The following is a 13,326-nucleotide window of genomic DNA, read 5'->3' on the forward strand; positions in this document are numbered from 1 at the left end:
ATTATATTGATTATTTAATAAAAACTAGTAGCATAAGCCAGCTCAATCTCAGAGAAAGCCATTGAATCTTTAGATCTAATTCCTTTTGGAGAAATTGATATAGTTTAGGATTTAAACATAATTACTATAACTGGGCCCTGAATTGAAACAGCTTTATCATTTCATCTGGGCTACAAAAGTAAAATAAGACATTATTAGTAGTATGTAATTTGATAAGCAGGTTTCAAGATTTGAAGTGTGTTTCAGACAAGGATGAGAATTGGTTTTGGTATGCCCAAAAAGATTGCATATGTATCAGTTATTTTTGGGAATGACTAAACTATTATTTAGTCATTCAATATAGCAAACCTGCATATTAATTAGAAATGTTTTTTAAAACCACGGTAAGAATTGAAAATATATATTCATAATTTATTCATATGATGCCATATCATTGCTACTATAAAATTCCCCATTCTTTTAACTTATATTCTATGTTCAGGGGTACATGTGCAGGATTGTTATATAGGTAAACTCATGTCATGAGGGTTTGTTGTGCAGATTATTTCATCACCCAGCTACTAAGCCTAGTACTCAATAGTTATTTTTTCTTACTCACTCCTCCTCATCACATACCTCAACTAGGCCCCAGTATCTGTTGCTTCCCTCTTTGTGTCCATATGTTCTCAATATTTAGCTCCCACTTATAAGTGAGAACATGTATTTGATTTTCTGTTCCTGTGTTAGTTTGCTAAGGATGATGGCCTCCAGCTCCATCCATGTCCCTGTGAAGGACATAATCTTGCTCTTTTTTTAAGGCTGCATAGTATTCCATGGTGTATACATATGTTCCACATTTTCTTTATCCAGTCTGCCACTGATGGGCATTTAGGTTGATTCCATGTCTTTGTGACTGTGAACAGTGCTGCAATGAACATACGTGTGTGTATCTTTATGATAGAATGATTTACATTCCTTTGAGTATACACCCACAGGATTGCTGGGTGGAATGGTATTTGTTTTTAGGTCTTTGAGGAATTGCCCCACTGCTCTCCACAGTGGTTAAACTAATTTATACTCGTACCAAAGGTGTGTAAATGTTCCCCCTTGCAACCTCATCAGCATGCTATTTTTTGACTTTTTAATAATAACTATTCTGACTGGTGTGAGATAGCATCTTATTGTGGTTTCTCTAATGATCAGTGATATTGAGCTTTTTATTCATATGCTTGTTGACCACATGGATGTCTTCTTTTGAAGTGTCTGTGCACGTCCTCTGCCCACTTTATAATGAGGTTGTTTTTTCTTGTAAAGTTAAGTTCCTTACAGATGCTAGATATTAGACCTTTGTCAAATGCATAGTTTGCAAAGATTTTTTCCCATTCTGTAGGCTGTTTATCCTGTTGATAGTTACTTTTGCTGTGCAGAAGCACTTTAATTAGATTCCATTTGTCAATTTTTGCTTTTTTGTTGTGATTGCTTTAGGTGTCATCATGAAATCTTTGACTATTCTTATGCACAAAATAGTATGGCCTATGTTGTCTTCCAGGGTTTTTATAGTTTTAAGTTGTATATTTAAGTCTTTCATCTATTTTGAATTGATTTTGGTATACAGTATAAGGAAGGGGTCCAGTTTCAATCCTCTGCATATGGCTAGCCAGTTATCCCAGCACTATTGAATAGGAAGTCCTTTCTCTATTACTTGTTTTTGTCAGCTTTATCAAAGATCAGGTGGTTATGGATGTGCTACTTTATTTCTGGGCTCTCTATTCTGTTCCATTGGTCTACATACCTGTTTTTGTACCAGTACTGTGTTGTTTTGGTTACTGTAGCCCTGTAGAATACTTTGAAGTTGAGTAACATGATGTCTCCAGCTTTTTAGTCCCTGTGAATTTTAAGTTTTTTTCTAGTTCTGTGAAGAATGTCACTGATAATTTAATAGCAATAGCATTGAATCTGTAAATTGCTTTGGGCAGTATGAACATTTGAATAATATTGATTCTTCTGATTTATAAGCATAGAATGTTTTTCCATTTGTTTGTGGCATCTCTCATTTCTTTGATTAGTGTTTTTGTAATTGTCATTGCAGAGATTTTTCACTTCCTTGACTCGCTGTATTCCTAGGCATTTTATTATTTTTATGGCAATTGTGAATGGGATTGCATTTCTGATTTGGCTCTCAGCTTGGCTGTTGTTGGTGTATAGGAATGCTAGTGATTTCTATAACCTGATTTTGTATCCTAAAACTTTGCTGAAGTTGTTAATCAGTTGAAAGCGCTTTTAGGTCGAGACTATGGGGTTTTCTAGATATAGAATCACGCCATCAGCAAAGAGCAAAAGTTTGACTTCCTCTCTTCCTATTTGGATGTCCTTTATTTCTTACTCTTGCCTAATTGCTCTGGCCAGGACTTCAAATACTATGTTGAATAGGTGTGTGAGAGAGGACATCTTTGCCCTGTTAAGTTTTCAAGGAGAATGCTTCCAGCTTTTGTCCATTCAGTATAATGTTGGCTATGGGTTTGTCACAGATAACTCTTATTTGGAGGTATGTTCCTTTAATACCTAGCTTATTGAGAGTTTTTAGCATGAAAGGATGTTGGATTTTATCAAAACCCTTTCTTGCATAATCATGTGATTTTTGTCTTTAGTTCTGTTTACGTAATAAATCATATTTATTGATTTGCGTATGTTGAACCAAACTTGGATCCTGGGAATAAAATCTACTCGATTATGGTGGACGTGCTTTTTGATGTGCTACTCAATTTGGTTTGCAAGTGTTTTGTTGAGGATTTTTGAATCAATGTTCATCAAGAATATTGGGCTGAAATTTTATTTTTTGTTGTGTCTCTGCCAAGTTTTCGTATGAGGATGATACCGGCCTCATAGAATGAAATAGAGAGGAGTCCCTCAATTTTATGGAATAGTTTCAGTAGGAATAGTACATCCTCTTTGTACATCTGGTAGAATTTGGCTGTGAATCTGTTTTGGTCTTGGCCTTTTTTTGGTTGGTAGGCTATTTATTACTGATTCAATTTTGGAGCTTGTTATTGGTCTGTTCAGGAAATCAACTTCTTCCTGGTTCAGTCTTGGGAGTGTGCACGCATCCAGGAATTTGTCCATCTGTTCTAGGTTTTTTTCTACTTTTATTTTTTTTTTTTTGAGATGGAGTTTTGCTCTTGTTGCCCAGGCTGGAGTGCAATGGTACTATCTCAGCTCACCGCAACCTCCGCCTCCTGGGTTCAAGTGATTCTCCTGCCTCAGCCTCTTGAGTCACTGGGATTACAGGCATGTGCCACCATGCCTGGCTATTTTTGTATTTTTAGTAGAGATGTTTCTCTATGTTGGTCAGGCTGGTCTCGAACTCCCAACCACAAGTGATCCGCGCACCTCAGCCTCCCAAAGTGCTGGGATTGATTACAGGCATGAACCACCGCACCCAGCCTCTTTTAGGTTTTCTAGTTTGTGTGCCAGAGGTGTTCATAGTAGTCTCTGATGATTGTCTGTATTTCTGTGGGGTCAGTGGTAACATCTCCTTTGTAATTTCTGATTGTATTTATTTGGATCTTCTCTCTTTTCTTCATTAGTCTAGCTAGTGGATTTTCTTATTACTTTTTTCAAAAAATAAACTCAGATTTGATATTTTACTTGGCTTTTCACATCTCAGTCTCCTTCAGGTCAGCTCTGATTTTGGTTATTTCTTGTCTTCTGCTAGCTATGGGGTTGGTTTGTTCTTGCTTCTCTAGTTCTTTTAATTGTGATGTTAGGTTGTTAATTTGAGATCTTTCTAACTTTTTGATGTGGGCATTTAGGGTATAAATTGACCTCTTAACACTAACTTAGCTGTGTCCCAGAGATTCTGGTATGTTATATCTTTCTTCTCATTAGTTTTAAAGAACTTCTTGATTTCTGCCTTAATTTCATTATTTACCCAAAAGTCATTTCAGGAGTAGGTTGTTTAATTTCTATGTATTGCATGGTTTTGAGAAATTTTTAGTCTTGATTGCTATTTTTATTGTGCTGTGGTCCAAGGGTACGTTTGGTATGATTTCGGTTATCTTGCACCTGCTGAGGATTGTTTTATGTCCAATTGTGTGGACATATTTTATCTAATTTTAGAGTATGGGTGATGATGAGAAGAAAATATACTGTGCTGTTTTTAGGTGGAAAGTTCTATAGAGGTCTATCAGATCCATTTGGTCCAATATTGAGTTCAGGTATTGAATATCTTTGTTAATTTTCTGCCTTGATGATCTATCTAATACCAGCAGTGAAGTGTTAAAGTCTCCCACTGTGTTTGTGTGGGAGTTTAAGTCTCTTTGTAGGTCTTTAAGAACTTGCTTGATGAATCTGGGTGCCCTGTGTAGGGTGCATATATATTTAGGATGGTTAGCTCTTCTTGCTGAATTGGACCCTCTGCCATTACATAATGTCCTTCTTTGTCTTTTTATATCTTTGCTGGTTTGAAGTATGTTTTGTCTGAAATTAGTATTGTAACCCCTGTTTTTTTTTTTTTTTTTTTTTTTTTTTTTTTTTTTTTTTTTTTTTTTTTTTTTTTTTTTTTTCAGAGACTAGGATTACAACCCCTGCTTTTTCTGATTTCCATTTGCTTGGAAATTTTTCCCCTTCCCTTCATTTTGAATCCACAGGTGTCACTGCATATGAGATGGGTCTCTTGAAGATAGCATACCATGGGGTCTTATTTTTATCCAGCTTGTCACTCTGGTCCTTTTAAATGGGGCATTTAGTCCATTTACATTCAATCCCCAGTCACTTCATTTATTTTTATCAAAATTACATATGGACACAGTTTAAATAATCAACAGATAAACCGTTTTTAAACACAATAAAGCAGTTCTCTGCCTCTCTAAATATTCTTCCAGATACTCCTCCTGAGAGAAAACCACCTTCTACTCTTAATTCATTCTTCTGTTACTTATGAAAGTCTCCTGGAGTTTCTGGCCTGCTCTTATCTGTTCTGATTGTGCCGGTTTCATAGCAATGTAAATCATGAGCCGGTTTCATAGCAATGCAAATCTTGACTTTCATCTCCCTATCAACTTGGGGATTGCCCTGTCTCTCCTTGTGGTATCTTGTTTCCTATATTCCCTGCCTTTTTCTTTCTTGATTTACTTTGTTTTAGTAGAGTGCAATTTCCAGTACCTTCCTGAGAAATTCGTAGCATAACTAAACAGGTCTTTATTTTCTACCCTCACACTTGATTGATATTTTGCCAGAGTACAAAATTCTAGTTTGGAAATAATTTTCTCTATTGTCTTCTGACTCCCAGGGCTCCTGTTGCTAAATCCTAAACCATTTTAATTCTTAAGTCTGATTTTTTTCTCCTCTCTGGAAACTTTTAGAATTCTTTGCTTTGTCCTAAGGTTCTAAAATTTCATAATGATATGTTTAGATGTACCTCTAATTTCACTCATTGTATTCAGCACTTGGAGAGCCCGTTAATATGGAAACTCCAGTCCTTTATTTCTAGACCATTCTCTTGATTTATTCATTGAAAATTTCCTCCTTGCTGTTTCCTCTGTCTAATATGTTCAGATTTTCTTTTCCATTAATATATTCCATTTCTTTTCCTTTTTTAGTTTACTTTCTGGAATTTCAACTACTATGTTTTTTCTTTCTGAATGTTCTCTTTTTTTTTAAAAAAAAAAAACAGGACCCTATTTTCTTGTTTCATTATAGAAGTCTTATCTCTCATAAATATTGATAAGTGGTTTTATTTTTTCCCCTTCATTGTCTCATTGTTTTTGTCTCCTTTTTTTCATGTTACAGACTTTTCTTCACATTTCTGATAACCTACATATATTTGAGTCAGGAAGCCAAACAGATGACTGGAAATTGGTCCCATTAAGGTTGGACTACTTCCATACAATACTGATATAAATACTGCTTGCTGTCCTCCAGTTTAGAAGCTTCCTCTTTTATTCTCTATAGAGTATAAATTTCCAGTCTTCCATGGGAGGGAAATCCCCAGGTTAGCTGAGTTGGGGGAAGTAATCTGTGTATCTAACTGCTTTCATCTATTTTCTGTATTTCAGCTCCTTTCCTCCACGCCTTCCCTCCCTCTTCCTAAAGTAGATGATGCTGCCAATTTCTGAGCCTGTGTGGAAGTGAGATGTATCTTGGATTGATTCTCAGTTTTCCTAATTACTGACTCCGGAATTCAGCTTTCTCAGCTTCGATAAGCCATGTGCCACACATTCATTTGCTTTATACATAACAAAATATTGTTGTTATTGTCTCTTCTCTCTTTCTATGCCTCCCTGTGGATATATGAACTTTTTAAAAAGATCAATTTGGTATCATTTTAGTGGGATTTCATAAGGGAGCAAAAGTAGATGCATATATTTAATATGTTGATTTTACCCAGAGTCCTCATTTTCCTTAATAAGAATTAAATGGAAACCAAACTCTGTAAGACTTTACTGACCAATCTAAGCCTAACTCTAGTAATCACATAATATTCTTCATTCAACTATTTTTTTGTCTTCTCTTTATCTCTTCTCTGTCAGGATTTACTCAATCACCTCTATGAACTAGATCATATTTTGACCTACTAACATATACATGAATTGAAAACAGAAGGAATCCTAAACTGCATTCCTGAGAAATAAGATGACTCAGGTTGTTACAGAATGGTTAGATGATTACCTGCAGTTTAATGTTCTTCCTTGCTGCACAACTAAAGTAGATGTGATTTCACCATCGAGTTCTCCAAGCCTTGGGATATTACCAATATTGGTACACAAAAGGTAACCACAAAGCACATCCCTGTGTCAAAAGATTACCAATTACTTCTTTTCCCAAAGATATAGCAAACCATATACAGTTAGAATGATCATCTCTCATTCTAGCATTTCATTTTCATCAAGTACATTATCTACTCATATGTAAAGCAAAATGAATTAAGTCCAAATTAGCGTGCCACCTGCTCTAAAAGTGTCTTCTCTGAAACTCTTATTGGTGCACCAAAATCCCAATTGTTTTGTAGCTTTTTCTTTACTGTCTGTTAGTTCAAGTATTTAAAGAATTGATCAAATAGGCTTCTTTTATATTGATACCTCTCTTCCCCTAAGACAATACTGGATATCGTCATCTATTTCTTCTTCTTCTTCTTCTTCTTTTACCCCTAGAGTCAGGGTCTTACTCTGTTGTTCAGGTCAGATTGGAGTGTAGTAGGGTGATCATGGCTCACTGCAGCCTCAAACTCCTGAATTCAAGTGATCCTCCTGCCTTGGCCTCCCAGATAGCTGGGACCACAGGTATAGGCTACTATACCCAACTAACTTATAAATTTTTCACAGAGACAGAGTCTCACTACATTGCCCAGGCTGGTCTTGAATTCCTGATCCGAAGCAGGAACTTCCCTCCTCAACCTCCCAAAGCACTGGGTTACAGGCATGAGACACTGTGCTCAGCCAATTTTTTTTTTTTTTTAAAATGGTAACTGAATGATATTTGTATGAGCATTCTTTTGGAATACAGATTTTTTTTCAACATGTTGCCCTAGAATTAAAGAAGAAACTATAGACTGCATATATTTTATTGATTGTCAACTACAAAGGCTCATTATCCTTTCTTCAATATATTTTACTACTTTCCCAACTGCTACACATGATACTAATTTAACTTATGAAATATCTTTACTGGTGTTAATACAATCTTACATATTATTTATAGCCAACACATTTTAATTATTAGTAGAGATAACAATAAACATATTTTTAAATATCTTGTGAAGATTAATTAGTAAGTTTGAAAGATTGTATATGAAAATATCAGACTTTATCAGATGGAGAAAAAGAAAAATTAGAACCTATATTTTTCACCAACATAGAAAAGAATGTATTACATCTTTCTTTAAAAATGCTTTTTAAAATTATGTCATCATTGTACTATATCTATCATAAACAAAAATGCTTTCTCAACAGAGAAGAGATATTCGTTCAAAATTTTCTGAATGGCATTTATGTATATAAACCTAAGTAATTTAGAATATATAAAGAAAATTCGGTATTATTTTTATCCACAAGAAAATTATACTCTAGATGAGATGATATATCACACACATAAACAACATAAAACAAAATTAGAGCCAAATAAATACAAAGGGCTATGGGAGTTCACAGAAGACAGAGATGATTTATTTCTAGAGTAAATCAGAAAGGAATTTATATAAAGTGTTTTCCTAGCTGGGCTTTGAGGAATAGATATATTTTTAACTGGTGATGGTATGAGTTAAAGGGCATTTCTGGAGAAACAAATAGCATAAATGTAGACATGGAGGTACACATATTAGGAATGGTAAGGTTCGCTAGATTTGGAACAATATAAATGAAATGACAAAAAGTGTAGGTTGGGGAAAATTGTGGAATAGGTACAGTGTCAAGCTAAGGTTCCATTTAATTTGTTAACAAGACTATGACATTCAGCAAAGTGGTAAAGGGAGAGTTTTGAAATCATACTCTCCAGATTCTAATTCTGCTTATTATTATGTCCCATATACACGACTTTGGGCAAATTAACTGTGTCTCAGTTTCCTTCTCCATAAAATGGGAGGACTGCCATAAAGATTAAACGGCATAGCTTATATAAAGTGTGATACAGTGCTTAGCACACAGTGTTCGCTCGATCAATGCTGGGTCCTATTCTCACCATTAATTAGCCACGTGGAAGCAGTGAAATTTCAACAAAGTATTGACAGTAAAAAAGATCCAAAAGATTATTCTGATAGTGGTGCACTAGGGAATCCTGGCATAGAAAACTGTTAAGAGAATTCTATAATAGTTGAAGGATTAATATAGGTCTTAGTTCAGGTAATGGCAACAGGCAGGTAAATGAATACATAAATTAAAGACAAATGGTGGCAAAGCAAAGGGAAGAATGGACTTAATTTGGCATTCGGACAACATGCAGAGGGAAGGTAGCACGTCAAGGATCACTTTAAGGCTTCTAGACAGGGCAGTGAAATATTGAGACCTTTATCAAAAAAAAAAAAGGGTGGTTTGGCAAAGTTAGAGCCAGTTAATTCAATTCAGTAGCACTGAGTACATATTCTGGTGGCTTTATGTTCTGTTGCTTTTGAGATGCTGAAAGGTGTCTTCTAGGTAAGAAAATTCTGAGGTAGCTGCAAGTATGACCTGGGCCTTAGGAGAAAAGTAAGTACACATATCAAGATTCGGAAGCCCTCTGCATAGGTGATGCTGCAACACTGGGAAGAGATGAGGTTAAGGAGGCAAGAGCACACTTTGTATGATGCACAAAACAAACTTCCCAGTCACTCTAAAAAGTGTACTTGGAATTGACCAGGGGATGAATTCTGGGCTGACTTCTCCACCTCACCGTTTGTTGCACTGTATCCACGTGTCTTTGTCTTTCCCACAGTTACCCTTCTCTGTTCCTTCAATATTCAGTTTCTCATAGCAGTATTTGTCTGATGCTGTCACCTCTGAGGCAGAAAAAAATTGTTCAGTGAGGAAAGTAACATTTGACTGCTCAAAATCTTTGCAAAAAAAAGGAAAATTGTAATATAAGGACTCTTCATCACTAGTGTTATCAATTCCAAAAATGTTACCAATGGTTCGCAACTGTACCCTGGATTGTAGATATCCAACACTCAAATACATTTTCATTAAAGCTCATTTGAAATTTAGAAAACAAATATATTCAGATCTCTGTTGGGTTTCAGGCTGCAGGCTACAAAAACAAACATTCCTTAGAATTTGTCCAATAATTAGGGGAGGGCAATACCAAATAGTTCCTTGAATATATTCTCCATTCTTTAATCTCAATACTAAATATAATACATGAATTTCTCATTTAGCATATTTTATTAATCATAAAGACAAGTTTATTTAAATAGCTATATCCTATAATTAGATTCAAGAAACAGTGGTACAATTTTTACCTTGCTCACCACTTCTTAGCAGCTATCAAAAGCAATTTTACTTTGCGTTAAGACAAACTTGAATTCATGCTAAGTCTCTGAAAGTCAAATAACATTTTAACGTATGTCAGTATCTTGTCCAGGCTTTTATCTCTTCTAAAGCCAGGGATGGTTGATAGAGTAATCTAAGAATTAGGACAAAATTCGAACTAATCAAAGAATAATTGTTGGTATATATTTTTTTAAAAAAACCAACTAGTTATGATGGTAGTTTCTTTTCCTACTTCTTGTTGTCAGTTACTCTTTTTGCTCAAGTGGATAAAACAAAAATGATACCTTTTTTCAGAGTACAAACCTGCCTGACTATATGTTTTCCCATCCCAATGTTTCCAATTGCTTAAAGAGAGCATACACTTCCCCTCCTAAAAGGATTGTGGCACCTACTTATGGCAATTAAGAATTATCGTTATTTTGTATCCTGAAACAGTTTATAGTTACAAATTGATCAGTTTAAAACAAAAACTGCTTCCAAAAGTTTGGGCTAGTAACACTTCTAGACAACAATATATTAAATATACATTAAAATAGAGTATAATTTAAATATAAATGTTATATATTGTCCTTTGAAAATCTGACAGACTTTAAAGCCTAAAACATTAACATTTCTTTCTGATACAGCAAAGCCACCTTAAGCAGACATGCTGCTGTTCTAAATCAAGGATGTCCTGTCCAGGGTCCATGTCCATCCCATATGGTTCCGCAGCTTTGGCTTCAGGGCACTCAGCTGAGAAGAGTATACATGGAGCTGAAATCCAGGTCTGCTCTATTCTCCAAGCTGTGTGCCCTGGCATGGGGTTCATCTGCCCGGCAGCAAAGGCACTTTCTGTCTCGTCTACAGGCACTGCCAACTAGCCAAGATGTGCTGGACTGTCTTCTCAAAGTGGTGCCTTCCTCTAATTTCCAGAAACATCCCCCTGCTTTGAGAATCCCTCAGTCATAAAGTGGTCAAAAATTTACTTTCAGCACACTTGTCCTTGAGAAGTCTGCCTGATATCATACTTTAACACTGATCAAGCCACACTATTTACTTACTTTGCCCCCAGATGTATTTGCATTGTCTATCCCTGGTTTTACATCTTCCTCCAAAGCAAATTCCCTAAAATGGAAAAGCAAATACCCATTAGCAATGCAATGTCTGCTTACGTCAGATAACTGAAAAAGAAACTATGATCTGGAAAAATAATAGATGAAGAGCAGACCTTTTATCTTCAGAATTGATTACAAACATTTAAACTGATCTTCCTATTTTGACAAGATTTCAGAATTTCTTTTATGCTGGTACACATGAAAAATTTAGGCAAAAATGAAGTGACCTACCTGAACACCATCACATGAATATCCATCCATTTTATGAATATTAGGGGCACACTAGGAAAAAAGAGAACAAACAATTAATCAAATACAGTGCAAAATAAATGGATGAGCTAATCCCTTTCATGTTTTCACTTTTAAAAACACATTTGATAATATTGCTAGTACCTTATACCATCTAAAAATAAGATGCAAAGGAGGTCAAGAGAAAACAAGCGTATGTCCTTGAAGTCTGGGTATTTGGTTAAGAAAAATAAAAAATTAAAGAACTGACTACAATACACTCAATTAATGATACATTTAAAAGCATCTTGATTCATAGAGATAAACTATTTTTCAGAGCAAGAAAGGGGACAAAAGTAAAGAGTAGGTCTGCATAGATGGAGTAATAACTACAGTTTCCTTTCTTTTGCCATGAGAAAAAACATAGCTCTTATACATAAAATAATGGCTTTCAAGCTGAAGTCTACTTTAAGAATGTCAGAAAAGAACACACTTTATAATCCTTTTTTGAAGCAATTATAAAAAATTATAAGGCACTCTTGAATGAGTATAAACCAAGAGCAAATCGCGCAGTTGTGTTGCCTCTTTGTCTTCCAGTGATACCATGTGCCATTTTGCAAAAATGGAATATCAAGAAAGGAAACTGGCCAATAGAGTTGGAAGTGCAGCAAAGAAAATTGATGACAATAGAAGTCAAATACAAATTGAACTTATAAATGGAGTTATAGAAAAAAATAGCTGACTGTGGGAATGTTGATACTGCCATTCAAGAGCCTCTAGACATGCAGCACCCCAAAGGAACTTGGTGAAGGAGGACTTAATGACATTGGTGAATAAGGTGACTATGACATATAGGTGACAACTGCCCTGAGGGGGTACTGTCAGCAAGAAACTTCACATTCATATCTTCACATCTCTCGGGGTATCTCATGACATTGAAAGCACAAAGAATAAAATGTTGAAAGTTGATCCAAAGTAGAAAGGAGTGTGACAGCTCAACAAGGCACTGAAAAGATGCTCACTCTCTATCATAAAGCCTGTAAGAAGAACGCAATCTCTATTCAAACTACCCCGGTAAGCTTTTTACAAAGGAAACAAATCTTTTAATTTTCAGTGTTTCTCTTTTAATGTTCAGTATGCTAAATAAATATTATTCTTTCACCTCCCTATGCATTTAAAACCAACAGTAAGAGAGTTTTTAATAGTTTGACAGCATTTTTTGAAAATTGTAAAACAACTTCAATATATTTCTGATTATTAAAACAACTTTTAATGTCATTTTTATGGTTTGGCACGACCCTTCAAAGTGAGGACTGCCTGTAGGTACACTGACCATTTTGAAATCTGTGAACCCCCGCCAAAGTTTATTCAATTGATTTAGCTTGTCTAATTTATAACTAAGTGCTATAAAATTCAAAAGCAGCTATTAATGGCGATGCAAGCTGTGTCAGAGAGGAGTCAAGAGAAGGAATCCTCTCTAAGAATCCAATGTGCTTGTGGGTCCTTGCCTCCGCTGACTCCTGTTTCAATCAGCTGAAGAGAAAGAATTTTTTTTGTTTCTTCTTTTACTAAGTAAATGAAAAGAAAGTGCCTACTTAATACAAAAACAAAATAGTTAAGGCATGTATGCAGTCTGAGGTTAGTTCAACATTAAGACAAAAATTATGTTCAGCATCTGTTCAAGCTTCAAAGCTTCAATCACTGAAACTGAAATTCCTAAAAAAGTGGAAAGACGGTGAGAAGTAATGTGAAAGAGACATGAGCATCTTGTTCATTTACATTTCTCTTTGAGGGACAGTATGCTAAGGATACCTCCACTTTTTCCTGTAGGGTTTAGAGCAGTTATTTTGTAAATTACCTGGCTTGAATTTCCTGAGCATGTTTCACGAATATCACAATCATTTACTGCTTCTCGGCACACAGTGCCCACAGGCTGGAACTAAAATGAACAAAAATCAATGTGTGAAACTGTAGAAAAGAAAAAAAAGACATCTTACAGTATCATCTAAAGAAAGCAAAATGAAAATTGTTTGGCTAGAAATACCTTAAATTATTCTAAGATGATTATCTGT

The 13,326-nt window shown here is 35.3% G+C and overlaps 1 protein-coding gene across 12 annotated transcripts in view; it reads right to left on the reverse strand.

The window, feature by feature from the left end:
• Positions 1-13,326, reverse strand: part of ADAM22 (ADAM metallopeptidase domain 22) — a 253,225-nt gene that overhangs the window by 38,674 nt on the left and 201,225 nt on the right. For all 12 annotated transcript variants that reach the window (XM_017536485.1, XM_017536483.1, XM_017536480.1 and 9 more), the window contains exons 18-22: positions 13,113-13,193; positions 11,258-11,308; positions 10,973-11,036; positions 9,337-9,442; positions 6,646-6,765 (exon numbers count right to left, since the gene is read on the reverse strand). In XM_017536485.1, the coding sequence (XP_017391974.1) occupies positions 6,646-6,765; positions 9,337-9,442; positions 10,973-11,036; positions 11,258-11,308; positions 13,113-13,193 (422 nt within the window). The remainder of the gene's footprint in view (positions 1-6,645; positions 6,766-9,336; positions 9,443-10,972; positions 11,037-11,257; positions 11,309-13,112; positions 13,194-13,326) is intronic.

This window comes from Cebus imitator, unplaced genomic scaffold, assembly GCF_001604975.1.
Source record: "Cebus imitator isolate Cc_AM_T3 unplaced genomic scaffold, Cebus_imitator-1.0 Scaffold98, whole genome shotgun sequence".
NCBI lineage: Eukaryota > Metazoa > Chordata > Mammalia > Primates > Cebidae > Cebus > Cebus imitator.